Genomic DNA, 27,982 nt, shown 5'->3' on the forward strand with positions numbered 1-27,982 from the left:
TCACTGATAGGTGGTGTTAATCTTTAGCCCATAAAAACTTCTGGTGGCTATTCTGCAAACAAAAAGTGTTCTGTTTCTGAGAATAGTTAAAATCACCATGAGGAACTTTCATTTGTATTTTCAAGAACAAAAGACAATGTTAGTTAACCAAACAAAAGTGAATCTTTTATATAAGCAATGCAATAGCTTTTGTCTTTAAATCACTACTACTATATAAACTCTTCTTCCTTTTTTTTTTTTTTGCTCTTTTCCTTTGATTTTCCTTGAAAATCAAAGAAATATGTGAGAATTCTTAAATATGAGCATCAAAGCCTCTATTCTTGCAAAGAACATATAATTTGGGAAGACCATGAATAAAGAAAAATGCTATTTTTCCTTCAAAAATGAGACTGAGATAAATGGGAAATAAATTGATAAGAGACTGATTGCATCCCTCTTGTCCATCTGGTTGAATAAGCATATTATTTTTCGAGCTAAGAATTTTCACTGGCCACATCTCTGCTTTGGCATTTCTTCTAAGACTTCAAAATACCATCTCCAGACTGTCTGCAGTAGTGTCACTTGGGTTGTTTCTTAAAAATGGAGATTCTTGCCTCAAACTATAGTAGAAAATCAGAGTATCTGGGAGCAAAGCCACAGAGCCTACATTTTAATAAGCTCCTAGTGTGATGACTATATATAAGAAATATAAATACTAAAAATTCAAAAATGCTGTTCTAATCTTCATTGTTGATTTCTAGTTGTTGCTCCTGGGAACTCTCCATTTATCTTAACAATAGTAATAGTCATAGCTATCATTTCATCAGTGCTCACATTGAGCTAAGCAATCTACATTTAATATTCAATTTAATCTTCACAACAGTGCTCTGAGAGACATATTTTTATGACCACTTCTGGGGTGAGGAAATTTAACTTCAGAGTGTGTAAATAACCTGCTAGCTATTCTGTAAGCTAGTAAACTCAGAACTAGTATTCACTTCCAGTTGTGTTAGACTACAAAGCCCAAGATCTTAACTGCTGTTATGCAACCCTTCATTCAATAAAGCTTTCTGGTAGATTTTTGGATGATAGAAAGATAGACAGATAGGTAGGTAGATAGATAGATAGATAGATAGATAGATATTTTATTTGTGGATAAATGGAATGATGCTTAAATATATACACAGATAAACTGTATGGGAGAAGCAATGAGTACCATGAGGAAATATAGAGAAAGTAAGTGCTATGAAATAGGATAGAGGAGAAATGGAAAATTCTGCCTTGGAGGGTAACATTTCATGAAGGGGAAGTTATTTCTAAACTAGGCCATGATGTCTAAGTAAAAGATAAGTGGAGATCCCAGAGTAGATTTCGTATGGATGAAATAGTATAAATGAAGATATAGAGGGAGGAAGGCATATACATGGTAGAATAAAGAGGGTACAACGCAATATGAAAAGTAGATAGTAGAAGACAATAGTAAAAGAACAGACTAGACATTTAGGTTGAAAAAACCTCACATTGGGCCTTAAATGCTAGTTTAATTATTTGAACATTATTCAGAAGGGAAAGAAATGTTTACGACACCTTCAGTTATTATCAACTCCTCTTTCTTTGCTTTGTTCAGGCTGTTCTCTTTGCCTGAAGCATCCTTTCTTTCATCATCTGCCTGCAAAATTATGCATTCTTTAAAACTCATTTCAAATGTCGTATCTTCTCTCACTTTCCTTGAAAGCTCTCTCTTTTACAATGCTCCTAAAAGCTTAGTATTTATCTTTGTCCTCTTGTAATTATATCCGTACCTTGATTATAGCAGAGCAATTAAAAATTTGGGCCCTGGCATCAGATACTGCCTAGGTTAGAATCCTAGCTCCACCATTTGCTTTCTGACCAGCCTTAGTTGAATGATTCAAACCCCACATGCCTCAGTTGTCTTATCTGTAAAATGTAGATTAATGGCACTATTTGACATGATTAAAAGGAATTAGTAAATTAAGTAAGCTTTATAAAGTGTTACATTAGTTTTTGTAATGTAGGAAATGTTCTGCAAACACTAGCTATTAATTGTTACTATAGTGGCACTTTTTGTTTGTATTATCGGCCTACATCTTTCTTACTAAAGAGTAATTTCTTTAAAGGCAGAAATGTATCTGAGCATAAATGGGGAAAAGATGTAGAAGATTCATTTGTACAAAGTTGGTACTCAACATATGTTAACTAGTTGTGTTAGGAGTATTAGAGTAAGAAAGTGAGAATTCTATGGTGAAGCTTAAGACCCCAGACTAAATCAGGGAATATATTTCAGGGTAAGCAGTCTTTTCAGGACCTGTGCCACCTGGATTACTTTACTGTCTAAATCCAAATGGTTAACTCTCATATTTCAGAAATGTCCTTTACTAGAATGAAGTAGAAATGTTAATACAAGCTGTCTTATATAAGCAAATTTACTTATACATATTGTGGAATTCAACAATTTTAGGTAGTAATTGCCAAGATCACTGTTGTCCACATGAGGCAATGGGCTATCTCAGCTCTGGGAGAATATAGTGACATATTGTAGTATTTTTTTCTGGGTCTTCCAGTTTTCACTATGGTGTTGAATCTGATCTTTGCATTTAAGACTTGACTTTATGGTCATATTTGAAGCCTGAGGAATTTTACACAGAATATTCAGGTGTAATAAGATATCTTTTTTTCACAATGAGGCAGTGGTTTACATTTGGGTTAGTGCCTGGGTCAAGGGAATTATTAAGTTGTTATCACATATTAAGTTCAGATTAAATTTGACTCATACTATTTATCCAGGCAGTCAAAATATTTTTCTTCTGAAACTGGAACTAAAGAAAAGAAAGTATATTTAAAGAATGCATTTTAGCAAAGCTTGATTCTGATACTTCATTTCTCTGGAGACCAATTCCAGTGAAAAAATTCCCATAAGACTGAGGAACAGCCCACAGAGAACCAGCTGAACACCAGCAGACGGCCTCGGACACCGGAAAGGGCTGCGGAGAACCTGACATAGCCGGTAGGGAGGCATCTACGAGGGCTCAAAGAGGGTGAAGCGGCGGAGCTGTGGCAGAGGGGAGGGAGTGAGAAACATACGGAGGGTCCGCAGCGCAGCTCAGCGTTCCCGGACCGAGACATCGATCCGCGGCTGAACGGAGGGTCCAGGAGCGGGAGCGTGGGAACCGGAGAGCTGGTTCAGGGGGAGAAACATTGTTGCCGGTAGGGTGACGGACCGAGAGGACAGGAGGGAGGAGGTCCGCGGAGAGGAGTGCCGATCCCTGAGAGCTGCCCGGCCATGATGGCGGCTGGAGGCTGCAGGCTCCCGGGCGGCGGGGAGGAGCCGCGCGCATAGCCTCTCCCTCTCTTTCGGTGCCTCTGCAACAGGCAGCGGAGAGACGCCCTGCGGGGCCACATAAGGCGCTCAGGGATAACAAGTACCCTCAGGCGCTCGGGCGGGGCTAGATTAAAACTCCTTGCAACGCCAGCAGCAGGGAGGCTGCCGAGAGAAAAAAAAAAAAAACCAGCATCAAAAAGAAAAAACCCCGAGAGAGGCCCAACTCTAAGACTTTCTGTGTACGCCTGAGCCACCAGCGCTCTATGTAACAGGCACCTCCAAGCCTGACTGAAGCAACAGTGCGCCACTGCTCACTCCCTCCCAGGAGAAGGAGCCACTATTGCACCCTCTCCCTCCCCACACACCGAGGCTTACAGACGAACAATAAAGGAACCTCTGCTGGTCACAGAATAACGCAAAAAAAAAAAAAAACCCAAGGCAAGGAAAAGGACACTTACAGCTGAGACGCTAAGGAAACAGAAATAGTAGTATCAATACCTATTGAACTGGTCCATTCGGGGATCAGTTCTGGATTTTTTTTTTTTTTTTTTTTTTTTGATTTATTAAATACGATCTTAGCCCTAAGGGATCTACAAGTTTTACAACATAATTTTATAAGGATATTTTTCACTCATTTTTTTTTTTTTTGCCTTTTAAAATACTTCTATATCTAGCTAAGTTTTTGGTAGTACGGACAAAATATCTTTCATACTTTCCTTTCATCCCTTTCTTTAATACACTTCTATTCCTTTCTTTTTCTTTGCATATTTCCAACCACATTACGCTCTTCTGTTCCCCTTTCTTCCAGCCATTTTAAGTGTATTTTATCTTAACATACTTATAAGCAACACTATCGGTCTGCTCAGACTCCTTGCTCTATTCTCCAGATGATGCACTGCCTTGGTATTAATATTAGGCTTTTGTCTTTATCTTAGTTCTTAGTACAGTTGTCTAATTACATTCTGAGAATCTCCATTCTCTCTGGTGGTACTCCAGCTCTTTTCTATATTTGATCCTAGCTTACAAAATCTCCCTGGATTGATGTTTGTATGTGTAGGGTGTTATTTGTTGTTTGTTTGCTTTTGCTTTTGTCTCTGATTCGTTCTGTTTCAGTTGTCAATTTCTGCTGGGTTTCTCTCTGAATATCTGATAGCACACTGGGGTTCTGTCAGGTCTTTCTAGAGCCTTATGTCCTAACGGATTCAATAATTGTGTGTCTTATACATGTATGTGTTTCCTAGACTGAATATTCGTCTAATCCAATACTTGGACATTAGTCTGAGGCTTGGACAGTCTTCTATAAACACCTCTATCACCAGGACAAGCAACCCCAAAAGCTTGGACAACCATGAGGAAACAAAGAAACACCATGCAGGCAAAGGAGCAGGAAAAAAACCCACAAGACCAAATAAATGAGGAGGAAATAGGAAAAATGCCTGAAAAAGAATTTAGAGTAATGATAGTAAAAATGATACAAAATCTCGATAACAAATTAGAGAAAGTACAAGAAACAGTTCATAAGAACTCAGAAAAACAAACAGCAATGGATAACAAAATAACTGAAATTAAAAATACTCTAGATGCTCTAACCAGCAGAATGACTGAGGCAGAAGAACGAATAAGTGAGTTGGAAGATAGAATGGAAGAAATAAACGCCACAGAGCAGGAAAAAGATAAAAAAATAAAAAGACTAGAAGACAGCCTCAGAGACCTCAGTGATAACCTTAAACGTACCAACATTCGAATTATAGGCATCCCAGAAGAAGAAGAAAACAAGAAAGGGTCTGTGAAAATATTTGAAGAGGTTCTAGTGGAAAACTTCCCCAACATGGGAAAGGAAATAATTCACCAAGTCCAAGAAGCACAGAGAGTCCCATACAGAATAAACCCAAGGAGAAATACACCAAGACACATATTAATCAAACTAACGACAATTCAACACAAAGAAAAAATATTAAAAGCAGCAAGAGAAAAGCAACAAACAACATATAAGGGAAAACCCATCAGGATAACAGCTGACCTTTCTACAGAAACTCTGCAGGCCAGAAGGGAATGGCAGGATATACTGAAAGTCCTGAAAGAGAGAAACCTACAGCCAAGAATACTTTACCCAGCAAGAATCTCATTCAGATTTGAGGGAGAAATCAAAAGCTTTCCAGACAAGCAAAAGTTAAGAGAATTCAGCACCACCAAACCAGCCTTACAACAAGTGCTAAAGGAACTTCTCTAAGTAGGAAACACAAGAAAAGGAAAACACCTACAAATACAAACCCAAAACAATTAAGAAAATGGTAATTGGAACACACATGTCAATAATCACTTTAAATGTAAATGGATTAAATGCTCCAACCAAAAGACACAGACTGGCTGAATGGATACAAAAACAAGACCCTTCTATATGCTGCCTACAAGAAACCCACTTCAGACCAAGGGATACATATAGACTGAAAGTGAAGGGATGGAAAAAGATATTCCATGCAAATGGAAGTCAAAAGAAAGCTGGAGTAGCAATACTCATCTCAGACAAATTAGACTTGAAAGTAAAGACTATTAAAAGAGACAAGGAAGGGCACTACATAATGATCAAGGGATCCATCCAAGAAGAACATATCACAATGGTAAATATCTATGCCCCCAATATAGGAGCACCTCAATACATAAGGCAAATGCTAACAGCTATAAAAGGGGACATCGACAGTAACACAATTATAGTGGGAGACTTGAACACCCCACTTACATCAATGGACAGATCATCCAAACAGAAAATAAATAAAGACACACAAGCTTTAAATGACACATTAGACCATCTCGACTTAATTGATATTTATAGGACATTCCATCCAAAAACGACAGACTACACTTTCTTCTCAAGTGCACACGGAACATTTTCCAGGATAGATCACATCCTGGGTCACAAATCAAACCTCAGCAAATTCAAGAAAATTGAAATCATATCAAGCATCTTCTCAGACCACAATGCCATGAGACTAGATATCAATTACAGGAAAAAAACTGCAAAAAATACAAACACATGGAGGCTAAACAATTCACTATTAAACAACCAAGGAATCACTACAGAAATCAAAGAGGAAATCAAAAAGTATCTAGAAACAAATGACAACGAAAACACAACAACCCAAAACCTATGGGACGCAGCAAAAGCAGTTCTAAGAGGGAAGTTTATAGCAATACAGTCCTACCTTAAGAAACAAGAAAATGATCGAATAAACAACCTAACCTTACACCTCAAACAACTAGAGAAAGAAGAACAAAGAAACCCCAAAATGAGCAGAAGGAAAGAAATCATAAAGATCAGAGCAGAAATAAATGAAAAAGAAAGGAAAGAAACCATAAGAAAAATCAATAAAACTAAAAGCTGGTTCTTTGAGAAGATTAACAAAATTGATAAACCATTAGCCAGACTCATCAAGAAAAAAAGGGAGAAGATGCAAATCAACAGAATTAGAAATGAAAAAGGAGAAGTCACAACGGACACCTCAGAAATACAAAACATCATGAGAGACTACTACAAGCAACTATATGCCAATCAATTGGATAACCTGGAAGAAATGGATACATTCTTAGAAAAATACAATCTTCCAAGACTGAACCAGGAAGAAATAGAAACCATGAACAGACCAATCACAAGTACAGAAATTGAGGCAGTGATTAAAAATCTCCCAACACACAAAAGCCCAGGACCAGATGGATTCACAGGCGAATTCTATCAAACATTTCGAGAAGAGTTAACACCTATCCTTCTCAAACTCTTCCAAAATATTGCAGAAGGCGGAGCACTCCCAAACTCATTCTATGAGGCTACCATCACCCTGATACCAAAACCAGGCAAAGATGTCACAAAAAAAGAAAACTACAGACCAATATCACTGATGAATATAGATGCAAAAATCCTCAACAAAATACTAGCTAACAGACTGCAACAGCACATTAAAAAAATCATACACCACGATCAAGTGGGGTTTATCCCTGGGATGCAAGGATTCTTCAATATACGCAAATCAATCAACGTGATACATCATATCAACAAATTGAAGGATAAAAACCATATGATCATTTCAATAGATGCAGAAAAAGCTTTTGACAAAGTTCAACATCCATTTATGATAAAAGCTCTCCAGAAAATGGGCATAGAAGGAAATTACCTCAACATCATAAAAGCCATATATGACAAACCAAAAGCCAACATTGTTCTCAATGGAGAAAAACTGGAAGAATTCCCTCTAAGAACAGGAACAAGACAAGGGTGTCCACTCTCACCACTGTTATTCAACATAGTTTTGGAAGTGTTAGCCACAGCAATCAGAGAAGAAAAAGAAATTAAAGGAATCCAAATTGGAAAAGAAGAAGTAAAATTATCACTCTTTGCAGATGACATGATACTATATATAGAAAACCCTAAAGACTCTACCAGAAAACTGCTAGCACTCATTGATGAGTTTAGTAAAGTAGCAGGATACAAAATTAATGCACAGAAATCTCTTGCATTCCTATACACGAACAACGGAAGAGCAGAAAGAGAAATTAAGGAAACTCTCCCATTCACCATTGCAACCAAAAGAATAAAATACCTAGGAATAAACCTGCCTAAGGAGGCAAAAGATCTGTATGCAGAAAACTTTAAGACATTGATGAAAGAAATCAAAGATGACATAAACAGATGGAGGGATATACCATGTTCCTGGATTGGAAGAATCAACATCGTGAAAATGACTGTACTACCCAAAGCAATTTACAGATTTAATGCAATCCCGATCAGATTACCAATGGCATTTTTCACAGAACTAGAGCAAGAAATCTTACGATTTGTATGGAAACGCAAAAGACCCCGAATAGCCAAAGCAATCTTGAGAAGGAAAAATGGAGTTGGTGGAATCAGGCTTCCTGACTTCAAACTATACTACAAGGCCATAGTGATCAAGACAGTATGGTACTGGCACAAAAATAGAAAGGAAGATCAATGGAACAGAATAGAGAACTCAGAAGTAAGCCCAAACACATATGGGCACCTTATCTTTGACAAAGGAGGCACGAGTATACAATGGAAAAAAGACAGCCTCTTCAATAAGTGGTGCTGGGAAAATTGGACAGCAACATGTAAAAGAATGAAATTAGAACACTTCCTAACACCATACACAAAAATAAACTCCAAATGGATTAAAGACCTACATGTAAGGCCAGACACTATCAAACTCCTAGAGGAAAACATAGGCAGAACACTCTTTGACATACATCAAAGCAACATCCTTTTTGACCCACCTGCTAGAATCATGGAAATAAAATCAAGAATAAACGAATGGGACCTCATGAAACTTAAAAGCTTTTGCACAGCAAAAGAAACCATAAACAAGACTAAAAGGCAACCCTCAGAATGGGAAAAAATAATTGCCTATGAAACAACGGACAAAGGATTAACCTCCAAAATATACAAGCAGCTCATGCAGCTTCATACCAAAAAAGCAAATAACCCAATCCACAAATGGGCAGAAGACCTAAATAGACATTTCTCCAAAGAAGACATACAGATGGCCAACAAACACATGAAAAGATGCTCAACATCACTCATCATCAGAGAAATGCAAGTCAAAGCCACAATGAGGTATCACCTCACACCAATCAGAATGGCCATCATCACAAAGTCTGGAAACAACAAATGTTGGAGAGGGTGTGGAGAAAAGGGAACTCTCCTGCACTGTTGGTGGGACTGTAAGTTGGTACAGCCACTATGGAAAACAATTTGGAGGTTCCTTAAAAAACTACAAATAGAACTACCATATGATCCAGTCATCCCACTCCTGGGCATATACCCAAAGAAAACCATAATCCCAAAAGAAACTTGTACCATCATGTTTATTGCAGCACTCTTTACAATAGCCAGGACATGGAAGCAACCTAAATGCCCATCAACAAATGAATGGATACAGAAGATGTGGCATATATATACAATGGAATATTACTCAGCTATAAAAAGGGATGAGATGGAGCTATATGTAATGAGGTGGATAGAACTACAATCTGTCATACAGAGTGAAGTAAGTCAGAAAGAGAAAGACAAATATTGTATGCTAACTCACATATACGGAATATAAAAATGGTACTGATGAACTCAGTGACAAGAACAGGGAAGCAGATACAGAGAATGGACTGGAGAACTCGAGGTATGGGAGGGGGCGGGGGGTGAAGGGGAAACTGAGAAGAAGCGGGAGAGTAGTACAGACATATATATACTACCACCTGTAAAATAGTCAGTGGGAAGTTGTTGTATAACAAAGGGAGTCCAACTCGAGGATGGAAGATGCCTTAGAGGACTGGGGCAGGGAGGGTGGGGGGGAATCGAGGGGGGGGCGTCAAGGAAGGGAGGGAATATGGGGATATGTGTAAAAAAAACAATTGATTGAACCTGGTGTACCCCCAAAAAAAATAAAATAAAATAATAAAAAAAAAAAAATAATAAAGTCAAAAAAAAAAAAAAAAAAAAAAAAGACTGAGGAACATGGGGAAAAAGTGCAATGCTGGTGCTTTACATAATTTCCAGCAAATACAGTTTTCAGCACTCACATACTCAGCATCTTTGAAATAGCCCAATGTTTTGTTTTTCTCTAACAGCACTGACCAAAATGGGCCTCCTAAGACAGCTATACTATCAAAGGAAGCACTGGTATGATAAAGATGTGAACAGTGCTCCAACCTAAATTTTTATGTACAACTTTGCTGGATATGAGGGGAGTACCCTGTGCCCTTTTTATCCTATGCTCAGGGGCCATCACAAGAAAAAGAATTACAGTCACTGGATGATGATGATGAGGAGGAGGATAATAACTGCCAATATTGTCAAATGTGTACTATGTACTATGCACTATCATAAACATGCAGAGAAATAAGCTCATTTAGTCTTCACAGTAACTGTATGCGTAACTATTACTATCTTGATTTTACAGATGAAGAGGCACAGAGGGGTTAAAGTAATTTGCACAAGTAAGTAGCTGAGCCAGAATTTCAACCCTGATCATCTGGATCCATAGCCCATGACTTTAACAATTATACTAAACTTACTATACTATACTATACTAATACTATACTATACTATGCTATACAATTCTACTCTACTGTAAATGCTTTTTTTCCCCAGGAAAATTATCAATTTAATTTAATTTCCACTTAATCTGGTACTAAAAACTTAACTAGAGTGAAAATGCTAAATTAAGGAGAACAATTAATTTCCCAGATTATTTTAATTACGGAAAGTTTAGGATCCGTATCATTCTTTATCCTTCACTTAACAAGTATTGAATATTTGTCATGTGCCAGATACTCAGCTGAGACCAGAGTTATAGCCTAGACCAAGGCAAATACAAGCTGGGCACTCAGGATGCTAAAGTAAGACAATAAGATGATAAAGAAGGAAGCAAACAAATCAGCCTTAGTGCTATGAGGGAAATAAAATGGGTGATATGAAAGAAAGTGACCCAGGGAAGGGCTGCTTTAATAGCATAGAAATAAAAGTCTCTTTGATGGGATGACATTTGAGTTGAGATCACAGTTGTGAGAAGGGCCCACCCTGGGCTGATCTGGGGCAACAGAAGCAAGTCAGTGAAGACCTGTGAAGGCAAGGGGCTGTCTGGCATTTACAATAAAAAGCAGAAAACTTTGAGCCACAAGTCATGACTCATTTTCAGGAGGTTGAATATAAATGGGATATTCCCCAGCCTCTATTATAAGTAATATGGTGTGTTGGGGGGGGAGAATAGATATGGGGGTGCAAATTAGTTCTGCTTCTTGTTCCAATGCTAATTAGCATAAATGGGAGGTCACCAGCTTGTTGTCACCACATGAACATGAAGGATCTTTATTTTAAAAACGTTTGGGATATTTTTTTTCTGTGTAAAGAGGCAATACATTATCACATAAATAGTTTAATAATATCTTAATGAATTTATGAATATAACCAATTTTTAGTAGGTAAAAAGTTTCAAGTTAAAAAAAATCTGAACACAAAACCATAAATGTCTTTTAATCCAAATTTTGAGTAATATAAATATTTTTAAAATGCTGGACAAAAATGGACACAATTCCATGAAATGCTAAAAGAAGTTATCTCTAGTTAGAAGATTCTTGAATTTAGATTTTCCATATTTGGGTTAATGATTTGAAATAACTGTCCAAAAATAGATAAATAATTAAATATGTTATGGAACCTGACTATAATAAATTTCTAGACAACAAATAAAAGGATGTTTGGGACTTCTCTGGTGGCACACTGGTTAAGAATCCACCTGTCAATGCTAGGAACATGGGTTGGAGCTCTGGTCCAGGAAGATCCCACATGGCATGGAGCAACTAAGCCTATGCTCTAGAGCCCACGAGCTACAGCTACTGAGCCCATGTGCCACAACTAGTGAGGCCTGCGCACCTAAAGCCCGTGCTCCGCAACAAGAGAAGCCATTGCAATGAGAAGCCTGCACTACAGTGAAGAATAGCCCTCACTTGCCACAACTAGAGAAAGCCTGTGAGCAGCAATGAAGACCAATACAGCCAAATAAATAAATTAATTAATTAATTAAAAACAAATAAACAAATAAAAGAACGTTTGCAGTCACATAGGGATTTCCTACCCTCTTTCCTCAGGTTTTACAATATATTTTACACAACACCTACCACCTTCTAAAATATTATATAATTTTCACATTCATTATATATACAGCTTATAAATTTTCTCCTACTCTAGAATATAGTCAATGTCAGTGCAGAATCACTGCCTGTTTTGTTCAGTTATGTGAAGCCTAGAACGTTCCTGACATTCAACAAATATTGAATGAATAAATAAATAAATAGGTGGATAGATAGTTATGTAATTGTTTTTAATGGCTGTGATTTAAAATATATTAAGAAGCCAAATTTTAAAGAATATTAATATTAAATGAGTACTTCCTAATCTCTTTTCACATTTAACCTCCGATTGTAAATTAAGACCACCAAAGTCAATAACAAATTTTGAAGACGTTGAAAAAAATGGCATGCATGCTAATGCTAGTTAACCATTTTTAGTTTTATGTTTGAGATTCCCATAGAAATTGTTTCTATAGAAACTGTGCTGACAAAATCAATAAATAAGCAAGATTCCTTTTCATGATCTTGACAAGCTAAATTCTTAAACTAGTCTAATTGAGTTTAATACTGTATGAATACTTTAAGTTTAATTCTGTGTTATATGCAAGCACATGCACACATGCATAACCATTCTATATGCAACACACAAATGATGGTAATAGAAAGGGAGATAGATATTTTCATGAAGAGATTCTTTAAACTGTTTAAACTTGGAAATTTTGGTTTAAAAATTACTACACAGTTTATCTAACAGTCCATGTAAACAGTTCAGCTTTGTCCTCTATACTCATACTCAGGAGAAAGTGTCCTTATTTTAGAATCAGTGCAACTCAAATTTCACAATAACTTATGACATTCATAAACACTTTCATTTAAATGCAGTACAATATTTAAATAAAGATTAAAACCTGACATGCAATATCCTAAGTTATAAACTACAGAACACTTGTTAAAATTAGGGACTGGCATCTAAACTTTGATACATTCATTTGGGCTCGTGTAGTTTTTTCATTACTAATTATTTTCAGTTTACAAAGAGAATAAATGTCTATTATAGAACCTTTTACCTATATAGAAAGACATAATAAATAAAGCTCTCTTTATAAGAGCAGAGAAAAACTAATTTTTTTGTTGTTATCCTATGACATGCTTTTCTAGAAAGAAGAAAAAAATTTTTAGATATTGTTAGAATCATTTTTAAAATGAGTAATTTCTTAAGATTTATTATGATTTTTGTCAGCTTTATTTGCAAAATGTTGAAGCAAGTTGTGTAAAATGTGTTGCAAGAGGAAACATATTTGACAAATGAAAGATATAAGTATAATTAAAAGTATGATACTTATTGATAAAAAGAAAAACTGCAAACTTTTTTTAAAAACCAAAATTTAATCAAACCCCAATCACTCAAAATGCTTTAGAGACAGGAAAAATATAATTTTTTAAATTTTTTTTGGAGTATAATTGCTTTACAGTATTGTGTCAGTTTCTTCTGTACAACAAAGTGAAAGAGCCACATGTATACATATATCCCCATATCCCCTCCCTCTTGAGCCTCCTCAACCTCCCTATCCCACCCCTTTAAGTCTCCACAAAGTATCAAGCTGGTCTCCCTGTGCTCCCACTAGCCATGTATTTTACATTTGGTAGTGTGTATATGTCGATGCTACTCTCTCACTACATCCCAGCTTCCCCATCCCCCGGTGTCCTGAAGTCCATTCTCTACGTCTATCTCTATTCCTACCCTGCCACTAGGTTCATCAGTACCATTTTTCTAGATTCTGTATATATATGTTAGCATACGGTATTTGTTTTTCTCTTTCTGGCTTACTTCGCTCTGTATGACAGTCTCTAGGTCCATCCACCTCACTAGGAATAGTTCAATTTCACCCCTTTTTATGGCTGAGGAATATTCCATTGTATATATGTACCACATCTTCTTTACCCATTCATCTGTTGATGGACATTTAGGTTGCTTCCATGTCCTGGCTATTGCAAATAGTGTTGCAATGAACATTGTGGTACATATTTCTTTTTGGATTATGGTATTCTCAGGGTATATGCCCAGTAGTGGGATTTCTGGGTCATATGGTAGTTCTATTTTTAGTTTTTTAAAGAACCTCCATACTGTTTTCCATAGTGGCTGTACCAATTTACATCCCCACCAACAGTGCAGGAGGGTTCCCTTTTCTCCGCACCCTCTCCAGCATTTATTGTTTCTAGATTTTTTGATGAAGGGGGAGCTGGGATGAAGTGAGAAAGTAGTTTTGACATATATACACTACCAAATGTAAAACAGATAGAAGCTGCTGCATAACACAGGAAGATCAACTCAATGATTGGTGATGACTTAGAGGGGCGGGAAAGGGAGAATGGAAAGGAGTCAAGGGAGGGAGGGGATATGGGGATATATGTATAAATACAGATGATTCACTTTGTTGTACAGCAGAAACTGGCACAACAGTGTAAAGCAATTCCACTTCAATAAAGAGCTTTAAAAAAAAAATGACTCAGGAGAAGAATCCCCAGAGGCTTAATTCTGATTCATAACACTCACTTTCCTTTGCACTGATGAATGGACCTTCTTCTTCTTCTTCTGTGTATGAACATCAATACCATTAATTGAAGATGACTGGTTCCCTACTATTGTTCACTATGTCAGAGATAAAGTTGGACAAGTCACATATCCAGAGATTCCAGGCTATGAATTCTCCTACTGAATCTCCATCAAAAAAACAACTGAATAACATGCATGGCTATCATGGGTCAATGGTGACTCCTCTGCATTTTCTTCATTTCTCATAGAACTTCAATACTCTTAGCAAAGGGCTTTGACCCAAACCCAAAGCTCTGATCAAAGACCAGGACTCATGAAGATAAACCTCAGGTTTAGCCCTGGATGATCCTGTCTGTGAGAATCATCTATTTAGAGGAATGCAAAAGGGAAACACTGAAGAAGAACCAGGAAAACTCTTGTGAAAAGACAAATCTTTAATAAGAACATGCACCGTGGGGTGAGGTTGCAAATTGGTGCAAGCACTATGGAAGACAGTGTGGAGGTTCCTCAAAAAATTTAAAATAGAACTACCATATGATCCAGGAAATTTGCTTTTGGGATTTAGCTGAAGAAAACAAAAACACCAGTTCAAAAAGATATGTACACCCCTATGTCCACTGCAGCATTATTTACAATAGCCAAGATATGGAAGCAACTTGTTTCCCTCAACAGATGAATTAATAAAAATGTGGTAAACACACACACACACAAACACACAAACACACACAATGGAACATTACTCAGCCATTAAAAAAAAAATGAAATCATGCTATTTCAGGCAACACAGATGGATCTAGAAGCTTTCACGCTAAGTGAAATAAGTCAGACAGAGAAAGACCGATACTATGATAATCTCACTTATATGTGGAATCTAGAAAACAAAACAAAAACAGACTCATAGTTACAGAGCACAAATCGATGGTTGCCAGAGGGGAGGTGGGTGGAGGATTGGGTGAAATAGGTGAAGGACATTAAGAGGTACAAAATTTCAGTTTAAAATAAGTAAGTCATGGGGATATAAAATACAGCACAAGAAATATGGTCAATGTTATTGTAATAACTTTGTATGGGGACAGATGATTATTAGACATAGTGGTGACCATTTCATAATGTAATTAAATGTTGAATCACTACATTGTACATCTGATACTAACATAATATTGTAGTTCAGCTGTATTTTGATTTAAAAGTCAACAAAAAATGACACCAAAGAATCATCTTATTTCAAAATTAAACTGATGGATTAGGAAATCAAAAGAATCTCAGTCTAGATGAGGGAGAGAAATTGTCTTTAGATTCCTCTACTCCTTTCTTATTCCTTTTTCTAGTCAAAGTATTTTATTTTTTGTAGGTGTACTGACATGTCCTCACTGGCAAGTGCTCTCAGTTGAAGACCCTCCTCCCCCCAGTTCTCCATACTGTCCTGCTTATAACCCTGTCACTTCTCACCATTAAAACTTTCCTATCTGTGTCCATTTCCTCACCTCTGCTCTCTGCTCAAAGACGATTGGTTACAAACAAATTAACCTGTTTTGTTCAACTACCCACTTTCATGATTTCACTAATTTAAAATGTGTGTGTCTAGAAAGAATCACACTTTCGGGAGGCTGAAGTCTTTAGCCAACTAGCCTGTCTGTGCCAGTCTATTTTCATTTCTGGGCAATCTACCTTTTTTTGCAAAAGAAAGCAAAGAGGCTCTAATCCTGAAACAGAATGAGGCTAAGAATAAAGGATCAGAAAAAAGGAATGACTTTAGGATAGCAAAGTAAATAGGCAAAAAAGAACAGGAAATCATTAACGATCATTCTTTTATTCATGTTCTATTTCTGGCTTTATTTGTATATTAATATTTCAGATGCATTAGTGATATGACAACTTGATTTTAAAAATTAACCTATTCTCTAACCTCTTGTAGATGTAGAGGATCCTGAACTTAAATAATAATAAAAACATATGCTGTGGACCCAGGAAATGTTGCCCAGGAAAAAGCAATGGGTCCTAGATTAGCACCTAGTGTAAACTGGTGAAGAAGCAAGGCTCTGTGTCAGTTCTGAGAAGAGAGCAGGGTCATCCATCATTGAGAGGTAGGTGATAGAGATTTTTAGGGTAGGAGAAGTAAGAGCAAAAAAAAAAATGAAGAGGAGAGGTTAGCATTAAAAAAACAAAACAAAACAAAACAGTGCATTCTAAAAAAATAAAAGCAAAAGAATAAAAATGAATAAATAAAAAAATAAAAGCAGCCTAGGATGTGCACACTGAGATATGAGAGGGGGCTGCATGCCCAGAACTAAGAAGCTACTCACAGCATTTATGTTACTTTTCACCATTGGCAAAGTTCCCTTACATCATTTTCTTATTTTCTATTCACAAAGTGAGGTAGATAATAATATGCTGAGTTAGCAAAATAGAGTGTACTGTAATAAATGGCTTGAAGTCAAATGGCTTGGTTCAAGGTCACAGAATAAGTAACTGGCAGATCTAGGCATCACAATATGCTTATGACTCAAAGCTTTACATGCTTTTGACAATATCAATATACTGGATAATTGTGTTGTATCTTATGTTTTGCAAACATTTACTTGAATCTCACCAACACAGAGAATTTTAGGCTGAAGGAAGTTAATGCCACCTGGATTGACAGGTTAAGAACCTCAAAGAAATTCCTCTCTGAAGCCAATATCTATGCAGAAAAAGCGCCGTCTAGATCTAAGATGCAAGCACCTGAAAAAAATAGCTGTGGGCTGTAGCACAATACAAATACTTTGGGGGGTCCAGGTGACTTTGGTCTAGAAGTGGCAGTTTTGGCCACAAGACGACATTCTTGATTGTTTTTTTTTTCTTACTTGGTCAAAATCTTACAGTTATTAATTCAATTTCTGAACAGTCTATAAAATTTGAAAATATATGTATTTCTTTGGCAAAGGATCCACCATCATATCCCCCTTCTGCTGTTAGTCTTTCTAGGATTGTCTTAGTTACAGAGAACTACTACTTTATCTAAGAGCATGCCATTTCCCAGGCAGGCCACACTCAATAACTGATGGAGGTATGGTATAAAGGCCCAGCCATTTTGGCTTAACATGGGAGAACTCTGACAGTGACAGACCATTATGTTTCAGAGCTCTCTGTGGTGCTAACTTTGTTATTAAGACTTCGTCACAGCAGTTCAACTCTTCCCTCTGCACCATCCAGCTTCCTTCCCTTCTCTTCCATGGGTATTGATCCCAAGGACATTCTTCAATAAATATTAATAAATATCCTACATCTATGCCAGTCTCAGGGACTGCCTACCACAGGACCTAACTTGTGACAATTGATGCCAGAAATGAAATGAGAAAAGGGAAATAATATTGAGTTTTAGTGCTAGACTACTTAGTGTGCAGAGCAGGGAGTACTTTATCCTTATATTAGAAGGAGCACAGACAGCACCCTGGTACCACGTGGCAGTCCAATTTTAAAACTGTCACAGAGGAAAATTGGAATGCATACTGGTAGAAGGGAATGCAGTAGATGGTGTGAATGGAACAGGCATTTGAAAAGTACATGGGTCACAGAAACCATAAGGACTGATTATTATATTCGACCACCTCTCACCACAATGAACTAAATTAGTTTAGAACTGTACAAAAGCATTAGCTTAGAAATAATCATGCCTTCTCTGTTAAGCTAAGATACAGACCACAATGTCTCAAGCTTATGGTCAGGTCTAAACACCTGAGAGCTCAAAAGGTTAGGATACATTATGCCTGAGTTATAGAATTGATAATTTATTTGTGCCTCAGGGAATCTCTTACTTGCACTGAAGTGAGGTAAAAAGTGAGATTTTATAGAAGAAGCTTACATTTTTAAACTCTTTTGTCAGTTTTCCTTTTTCTTAGGGCTGACTTACCACAAATGACCATAACTTCATTGTGTAGGCAGTAGGTTAAGAAATTAGAATTCTGTTTAAAAAGTTCATTGCTGTATACAACAATAGCAAAATATCCTCAATTCACTGGTCATACCGAACTGGTTATGTGGATTGCTATTCTGAGGAGGAGTATAGCGTATCAGAGGAAGAGAATGGCATGACTGAGGAGAGATGTTTGCCTGAAGCACATGGAAACACAAGAGGAATCATGCAAATAAAGAATCTCTCCTCATTACAGAACTCAGGATGAATAAATGAAAGTTGAGAGCTTCTTATAAGAAACAAGGGGAAGAAACTTTTCAATATTGACTAGAGATGAATCATTGATAACTTCATCTCTGTTTTCTACAAAATGGATTTAATTTCACAATATTTACAAACACAATCATTTCCTGAAGACTATTAAAGATGTAAATATCTGTTCTTAACTACGACCAGCAGATGGCAGGAGGACACAGATGATCCAGTCATGACTTTCGCATTACAAAGCAGTTGCTCAAAGGAATGTTTGTAAAAGGAGGTGGTTGTCGATGAAATTCATTGAAGTCATAAAATGAAACATAGCATACTCATGAGGCAATAGTAAAAATTTCAGTAATGTAAATTTTCATGATTTTTTTCAGTTTAGTGTGAATGTTTATAACTCAAGATTTAAGGATAGTATATATGTTAGGTACTACAAAATTCATCTAACTAGAATAAGATATGTCATGCTATTTATCTTGCTTTAAATGTAATCTGCCAGCTTTGCCTATGTGATTTAATAAAATCTTAATCTGGTCAAAAAATGTTTATTATCTAAGAAAGTGTAGTAGGGTAACAATTTTGCATCATTTTATTAACAGACTGAATACGCATATCAGGGGTTAACAAGAGGCTGTGGAAGTTATACATACTAGGATGGTCCAGGCAAAAACTGCTCCTTGGGTACTTGAGCCAAGAGGAGAGAAGTAGTTACAGCAGCTAAGAAGTTGGATTTGTCACTCTTCTGCTTAAAACCAGCCAATGGCTTCTATTAATTTATAAGTAACTTGGTATTACCAATTCAAGGTCCTTGGAGATCTGGTTCCTGCCCACCTCTCCACTTCATTGCCTGCTCTTGTCCCATGTGCATCCCACGCTCCAGATGTAGATCATTGTTTTCTTTCTTCTGGTTCTCTCTCCTTATTTATCATATCGTGTGACTTCCACTGGAAATGCCTAACTCTCTTCTCTGTAGGTTCATCCCTACGCGTGCTTCAAAAGTCCCCACTAATATTTCACCCCTTTTGAAAGTTTTTCCTGATTGTTCAACTGTCCCTCTACTGTGCTTCTGGCTGTTTTAGATATGTCCCTCTTGAGTTCTTAATCACATCCAATTCTCATTGATTATTTACTCCTTTGATCACTTCATTAGACTTATTAGCAAGTAGTAGTTATTCACTCATTCTCTGTCATTCAATAAACATTCCAAAGTGCCCACTGCATGCAATCTGTGAGGTACCAGAGGCCCATTTGTGCTCAAGCTGTAGGCTGTATCCTTAGAAAACTTAGTCTAGTGGGAAAGATCAAGTTACCCAGGAGGCATTATCTTCTCCAAGTAGAAGATGAGGGACTGGAACATAAGAAAGTGACATAACGTTTCCAAGGTCACACAGGATTTAAAGCCTGCCAAACACACAGCCAGTATCTCTAATCCTTATAGTCTACTGCTTCACTAGAAAAAAAGAATCCAGGAATAGACATAAGGCCTAGCCTATTTCTTACACAATCATGACACTTTCATGCTTGTGCCACATAGTATAAATCATTAAAAAAAAATCAAAATGCAAAGTAGTTCAAGCAATGACATGGCTTGCATGTCATGATAGAATAAAACAGTCTTCTTCTCTATTGAAGATACTCCCCATGCAGAAACAGATAATGGAATTAATAAAGCCCACAATTCAAAGTGCCTCACATTTAATATGTCCCCATGATCAATCATATGCTTCTATAAATTTGCAAAAGTCATAATGTATTAGGACTCTTGTCTCTGTTCACTCTGAGTTCCCTCTGTCACACCTCACCTTTTGTCAAGTGGGGCCATGGATCAGTCATGAGTACTTTTTTGACTTGATAGGGGAAGCTGAGTAAGAATGCATTCATTTTGGGTTTAGTGAGATATGATTATGGGCTTAGCACCTAAACCTATGTAGAATTAAGTTATTTCTGGTAGTCCTGGTATACAGATGGCTTCTAGGAATATTCCTACCATCTGCTGTGTGACCTCACCCACTGATATGGCACAAAGGTACAAGGACAGTAATTGTGAATGTCAAATTGATGTGTCCTATGTCACTTCATTCCAGAAATTTGTGATTAGAGCGGAAACAACATTTGGGATGTAACAAACCCAAAACATCTGAAAAATTATACCAAACCTATAGATCACAAATGAGAAACTGGAGAGAGGTATTTCCACATTTGCATTAATTCTATAAATGTGCGTGACATTACCAAAAATTATTGTGTAGCTGAAAATAACTTTTTTTAATGAAGATAAGTTACTTCAACCAAGCATGAGAGAGAAAATAATAGATCATTTTTTAAAAATCTTGCTATAGAAAAAGTTAGTATAAAATCAATGTCATATGAAGAGGCTATCAAAGAGTATGAATCTGAAAATTACAGGGAAAAAATCATAGAGGGTGTCAGGCAGTTAATAAAAATAACATTTCTTTCTTTTCTTTTCTTTTTTTTTTTTGCAATTTGTGCTTTTGTGCAACTTGTAAGCATTGAAAAAAAAGTGTAATTGTAGTAATTCACTTTTCTCAATTCTAAATAAATGCTCCCCTTCCTACCAACTATTGTATATAAAATTTTGCATTATAATTTCTTGAAAGGAGCCCTAGTAATTATATAAGCTTCAGGCTTCACAATTCCTGGATCATTCCTTATTCTCAAGCCAGAAAAAATTTCTCATTTGACTTTTTCTGTGAGACTTTTTTGGTCTCTATCTTTTTCTGCCACCTTCTTGTTCTTGATTAAAGTTGAATTGTTCTAGTTCAGTGCCTATGACATGTAAAATGTTATGCAGAATTAATAAGGCTTTCTAAGTTGAAGATCTTTTCTTAATATGACCTCAGTAGTGAGAGTTTAATAAATTGATATTTTAAATGTTTGCTATAAAGAGAGAACGTGCCTTATTTATTTTATTTACGGTAAAAACACAAGCACCAAAACAGTAGTGAGTGGCTTTCAGCCATAAGCAAGAGAATATGGATTTTCATACTCCAGGTTTCCTTTTGGACTCTGGGTAACTGGTTAGGTGTCTTAGATGAGGTGCTATCTTTTGTGTCTTTTACTTCCCTCAGCCACACAAATTGGTATAATACTTAACATTATCATATCTCGAAGATAGGGTTCATGAAAAAAATGAGATCTCAAGGAAAAGAGCTTTGTTTATTTTACCATAATAAAAGCAAGATAAGATTTCCTTTTACACTGCTGATTATTAAAGATTTCTACTCAAATAAAACAAACACCAAGTACAAAATGATTAAGAAGGCTCAGATAACACAGAAACTTTAATAAACTCTTTGAAGTTCTGCCTAAGTTTCTAACTCGTATTTACTTTCAAGTTCTCCATCTCACCATATCTCTTTCCCATGGGTTTAAACATCTCCTGGAAAAGAATTTTTTAAATGTCTTGTGTTGCAGTTCTCAACTGGGGGCAATTCTGCCCCCATGGGACTTCTGGCAATGCCTAAAGACATTTTTGTCACAACTAGTTGGGGGGGGGGGGTTTCTGCTAGCTTCTAGTGTTGTTGAGACAAGGGATGCTGCTAAATATCCTACAATGAGCAGGACAGCCACTTGAAACAAAGAATTTTATGGCAAAAAAATGTCAGCAGTGCCAGGATCGAGAAACCCTGATCTGAGATGGCAAACACACAAAAGTTGAGATTCAACATGACAACTTAGAATCGAGTTTTCAAATGATGACTGAAACCATCAATTTGCAGGACACCAATTCTTTCCTGCTTCAATTCAGTTTTATTTTCACATAAAAAATACGTGTGCCACATTCTGGGGCTACGGGTTTACATACCTTTTTTTTTTCCTTTTGAAAAAAAATCTATTTTTTTTAATAGTCTGGAGCTCTCCTTACTGCTTTTCTCTCGAGAAAAATATAAGCCATTGCACATTTATTTACCTTGTATAAAAGATTCTGATTGTTGATATTGTTTTTTGAGGGAGTTCATATTGGTACAGGTGTTCGGCAAATGCAAATTTTCAACGAGCTGAACACTGATACAAAGCAGCTGCTCCAGACATACAGGGTCAGAGAATGTGACTGAACATATCTAGAGAAGAAGTGAGGAAACAGAGAAGAGAGCTGGAAGGATGAGTACAACAAATTAAAATATTGTTGCTCAAGCAAAAATAGAAACTAGTATGAGAAAATACAGAAGTGAGATATTCAAGAGACTGTATGCTTACAACAGAGAGTAGAGAAAAAAAAAATCAGTTAAGGATTCTAGATGGCTCCAGGAAAAGGTCACCTTATTGCTAATACTACTAGGCACAGCTACAATGTCTTTCCTCTGGTCATTCTTCTTTCCAGGGTCTAACTGGCTGCAACAGGCAGCTATGGTCTCATGTACCTGGCATAAGGTGAAACCAGGACCATTCTTCCTCAGCAAAAATTTCTGTATTTCTGCTGATGTGCATTATAAACAATACTACCTCATCTACTGAAAATAAATAAATAATTAAATTTCAGAATGTTAAAGAGGGAGTTCCTTACAGCGTAAGATAGCTGCAGCATTCCTGAATTCTCCTGCCCACAGTTCAATGTCCTTAATTATTACACTGGTCACATTGCAAATGACATTCTCCACTTAACATTCTGGTCCATGCATGAACACAGACACCAACCCCTCACCCCCAACTCCAATCATTCATAGAGGAACACAAACATACATACATACACACACCCCCCCCAAATATCCTTAATGACTCAGAATTTTTTTAAGTTAAAATGTTACAAAAAAAAAAAAAAAAACTAACAAATACCTAGAGATAATTTAAGTTTAAATTTGCATTTATATCTAAAATAATTCTCAAATATTTTTCCACCATGTACTATGTCCCAGGTTTTGTTCCAAGCACTTAGCAAATATTAATTTGACCTCACACATCTCCATGAATATGGACTAATATCATCCTCATACAGAGAGAGAAACCAAGACAAGAGGTTATGTAAAAATTGTTCAACGTCAACTAGCTGGTAAAATATAGACTTAAGATTCTGAGAATTCAGAGTCTATGATCTCCCACTATGACTCCCCAATCTTTCCTTTGAGGTCCACCTAACTCCCATTTGAAAGTACATGACGTGGCAGAGGCCATCGTTACCTCAGTCTGTTGGCAAGATGTATAGCCATTCAGACTCCTTGAGGTTTTGGCCAAGGGAGAGACAGAGACAGAGACAGAGAGGGAGACAGAGAGAGGTATTTTAAATCCCTTTTCTACATCTAAGCACTGCTCCAAAGTTTTCATTACCTGTCTGTAACTAGACACAGACATTGTTATCTTTCATAAAATTAACACAAACTATATTATAGAACTAAATGTAAAATATAAAACTGTAAGCTTTCTGGTGGATAACATAGGTGAATATCTGTATGATACAACACCAAAAGTGCCATCCATGGAAGAAAAAATGATAACTGAGACTTTATTAAAATTAAAACTATTGCTCTAAGACACAACTGAAGGGAAAGATAAGCCACAAATTTGGAGAAAATATTTGTAAAATAAATATCTGATAAAGGACTTGTATACAAAATATAGAAATAACTCAAAAATTCTACAATAAGAAAACTAAACAGAATTAAAAACTGGGCAAAAGATCTGACTAGAAACCTCATCAAAGAAGCTGTTTGGGTGGCAAATAAACACATAAAAGATGCTCAAGATCTTGTCATCAGAGAGCTGTAAATTAAAACAAAATTAAATATCACTACACACCTTTTAAAATTTTAGAAGTTGAAGGAGGCGGGGAGGAGAACAACACAAATTGCTGACCAGAATGCAAAACAATAGGAACTCTCATTCACTGCTGATGGGAATGCAGAATGGTACAGCCAGTTTGGAAGATAGTTTGGCTATTTATTTCAAAGCTAAACATAATTTTACCATACAATCCAGCAATCATGCTCTTAGGTACTTACTAAAATGACTGAAAATATGTCCACACAAAACTTGCACATGAAAGTTATAGTAACTTTATTCATAATCACCCAAACTAGAAGCACTCAAGATATCTGTCAATAAGTGAATGGCTAAAAAGACTGTGGCACACACATACAACAGAACATTATTCAGCCATAAGATGATATAAGCTAATCAAGCCAAAAAACGACTTTGATGAACCTTAAATGCACATTGGTGAAATGAAAGAAGCCAATCTGAAAAAGCTGTGTATGCGATGATTCCAAATTACTCAACTTTCTTTAAATGGAAAAAACGATAAAGATGGTAAAAAAAGATTGGTGGTTGTTAAGTGTTGGGGTAAGGGAAAATTAATGGGTGGAGCATAGTAATATTTAAGACAGTTAAAGTTTTACCTATGATACTACAATGTGGGATACACGACACTACGTAGTTGTTTAAACTCTTAGAACTTTATGACACAAAGAGCAAACCCTACTACATGCAAATTAAAAAAAATTCTTCTAAGCAGTCAGGATATTTCAGGGAAGAAGGAAGAATGTGACAAGCACATCTACATATATTGCAATATATGAAACATCCTAACTGAGGGGAGTGGAGGAAAACATTGCTGTCCTACACAAGTTTGAAAATGAATGAAATCTGTAAGACTAAAGGCAAGAGTATATATAGGTACAGTAATCTAGCTGATAAAGATCTTTCTGATGGAGGTATAGGTTAACAATTCTGGTAACACTATACATGTATACTGGAATTGAAAAGTAAATCGATAAATGGATGGTAGATGGTGGGGGCCAAGTTTCTCATTGTTGAGAGTTGAGTATTATAGATAAACAAAGGAGGAGGCTTTGATGACCCATGTGGTAATGGATCAGGGTCAGATACATAAGTATGAACTCATGTTTAGCTTAACATAGATAGATACAGTTACACACTGAAATATTTATAGAAAGATGCATACATACAGGTTATTATGCACACATATATTTCATTGTTCCTTCAGTTGAGAGAGCCTAACAGCAATGATATTAGAATATGAATAAGCATACTTAATACCCAGAAGTTGGTTTCTAATACCATTCTTCAATAAAAAGAACAAGATTTTTTAGAAAAATGGCTCACTAAAGGACTGAGGAAGGAAACATACAAGAAAAGTCTGGAATATCTTGTATTGTCCAAAAGTATGGAATGTTTCATAAGAGAAAAAACAAACAAGAAAACTCACAATGGTAGTGGTACATCAAAGTGACACAGGAGACAACTGAAATAGCTCCAGTGGCCAAGGTTAGAACAATTTAAGCAACAAAATAAATAAAGCAGTATTGTATTAAAACCCAAAATATAAAATAAGTATGCATGTGTCCATACTGATAAAAATAAATTAATATCTAAACAAATGAGGAAAAATGAACAAATCTCCCATACAGAAGAACTCGAAATAACTTATCTAAATACTATTCCTTCAAGGAGGTGGAACATAACTCCTTACTCTATAAGTATGGGCTGCACCTAGTGAATTCTTTCTAAAGACTACAGTATGGTAAAGAGGAAAAAAAATGAAAACGTTCTAATAGAGAAACATGACAAACACTGCTTCATCCAGGTGATGAAGGTTGATTTCAACAGGGATAAGTAATGTTGATAGTATAACCTTGACACTATGTGATGAAAATTCTATTTTACCTCTGTGGTCTTCCTCCCCCAAACACATAATCCCAGTCTAAACATGAGATAAGTATAAGACAAATACATATCGAGGGATTTTCTACAAAATAGCTGACTAGTTCTCAAAACTATAAAGATCATCAAAAACAAGGAAAGTTTTTAAAATCGTCACAGCCAAGAGGAGCCTTAAGGAAACTTGACAAATACAAGTATTGTGGTATAATGGATAAAATTCTGAAACAACCAAAGAACTATAGGTAAAAACTAAGAGAATCTGAATGAAACATGGAATTTAATTAATAATAGATCAATATTGGTTTATTAACTGTACAAATGCACCAAATTGATGCAAGACATTAGTAACAGGGAAAACCATGTGTGGTATATATGGGAGCTCCCTGTATTATTTCCTGTATCTTTTCATAAATCTAAATCTTTTTTGGAAAAGTTTATTTTAAAATATTATGTTGAAGAGGAGAAGGAAAAGAAATTGAGTAGAGGAAGGAGTATGAAGAGGAATCAAACTATTGCTGAGATTGTGGCTCTGGGTGTAGAGCAGATGCCCAAATACTGCTAGTTAGCAGTCATGACGTCTATTTTGTGATTACTGTTATGATGAGGAATATTTTTGCCACAATCCACACCTAACATCAATAGTTCTCCGCTGGAAAGAAGATGATGAAGCATGGCAGTTGTAAATTCATGGAAAGCTAGAAGGTGCTAGCCTATGTTACAAGTACCACCACTGCCCACCTTTAATCTCCAAAATAGAAAAAAAAAATCAATGTTGTTACTTATTTACATTAACAAATACACAAACATATATATATGGTTTAGACAACGGTGATATTTTTAACTTTTTAAAATTTTTACAATTTAGGAGAGCGGCATAACATATTGTATTGAAAATTGCATTTCAAGGGACAAACATTTGTTTGGAAATCAGTATGCTGGTATAACATGAAAGGTCATATACATGAAAATTACCTTTCAAAACTCTCCTCTATTACCAAAACCTTTGCAAAATTAAAACTAATTTTCCTTTTTTTTCTAACGTTCAGAACAAATATCTAAAATTATTTGCTTTTAAAAGCCATATATGGAGAAGCCAAATTACATTCTGGATTCGGAAATCTAATTAAACTTGCAGTAGTCCAAATAGAGTTCAAATCAAAACATACTTCAATGTAATGCACTTTGAAGAGAGAGACAGATGCAAATTTAAATGAATAAAGACTAATTCTTTGAAGCAGACCTTTTTAAAACATCAGATATACAAACAGCTTAATCTCACCTTTATTAATTTACACATAAATCAAAGTATATCATTTAAAATAAATATTGTTATTTTATTAAAAAAAGCAGAAAATTTTAACTTTTCCCAAGTATAACTTGAGGTTAGTTTTATTATTATAAGAGAAGAGTATTCCCAAGACTATTTTCCACACTGGCAACTGATATTTCCAGGCTGATATTATCCTTAGTGCTTATTATCTCAGAATTAGAGTCTCTTTCCTTACAGTTCCTGAAAAATCCTAAGCAAGGTTACCCCATTTTTGCCACAGGCTCATGTGAGAAAGGGCAATTACCACCAAGTGAATGACATGTTCTAACTGAACAGAGCTAAAAGAGATTCCTCAGGGTAATACTAGAAAGTTACCTTATCAAAATCAGTAATCTATCATTTGAGATACTGTAAGAATTTACT

General features: G+C 36.1%; 1 protein-coding gene across 1 annotated transcript in view; it reads right to left on the reverse strand.

Moving 5' to 3' along the window:
- ANO3 (anoctamin 3) overlaps window positions 1-27,982 on the reverse strand; it is a 451,354-nt gene that overhangs the window by 397,270 nt on the left and 26,102 nt on the right. The window contains exon 4 of the mRNA XM_057749054.1: window positions 14,062-14,084. Coding sequence (XP_057605037.1) covers window positions 14,062-14,084 — 23 coding nt within the window. The remainder of the gene's footprint in view (window positions 1-14,061; window positions 14,085-27,982) is intronic.

This window comes from Hippopotamus amphibius, chromosome 9 (genome assembly GCF_030028045.1).
Source record: "Hippopotamus amphibius kiboko isolate mHipAmp2 chromosome 9, mHipAmp2.hap2, whole genome shotgun sequence".
Classification (NCBI taxonomy): Eukaryota; Metazoa; Chordata; class Mammalia; order Artiodactyla; family Hippopotamidae; genus Hippopotamus; species Hippopotamus amphibius.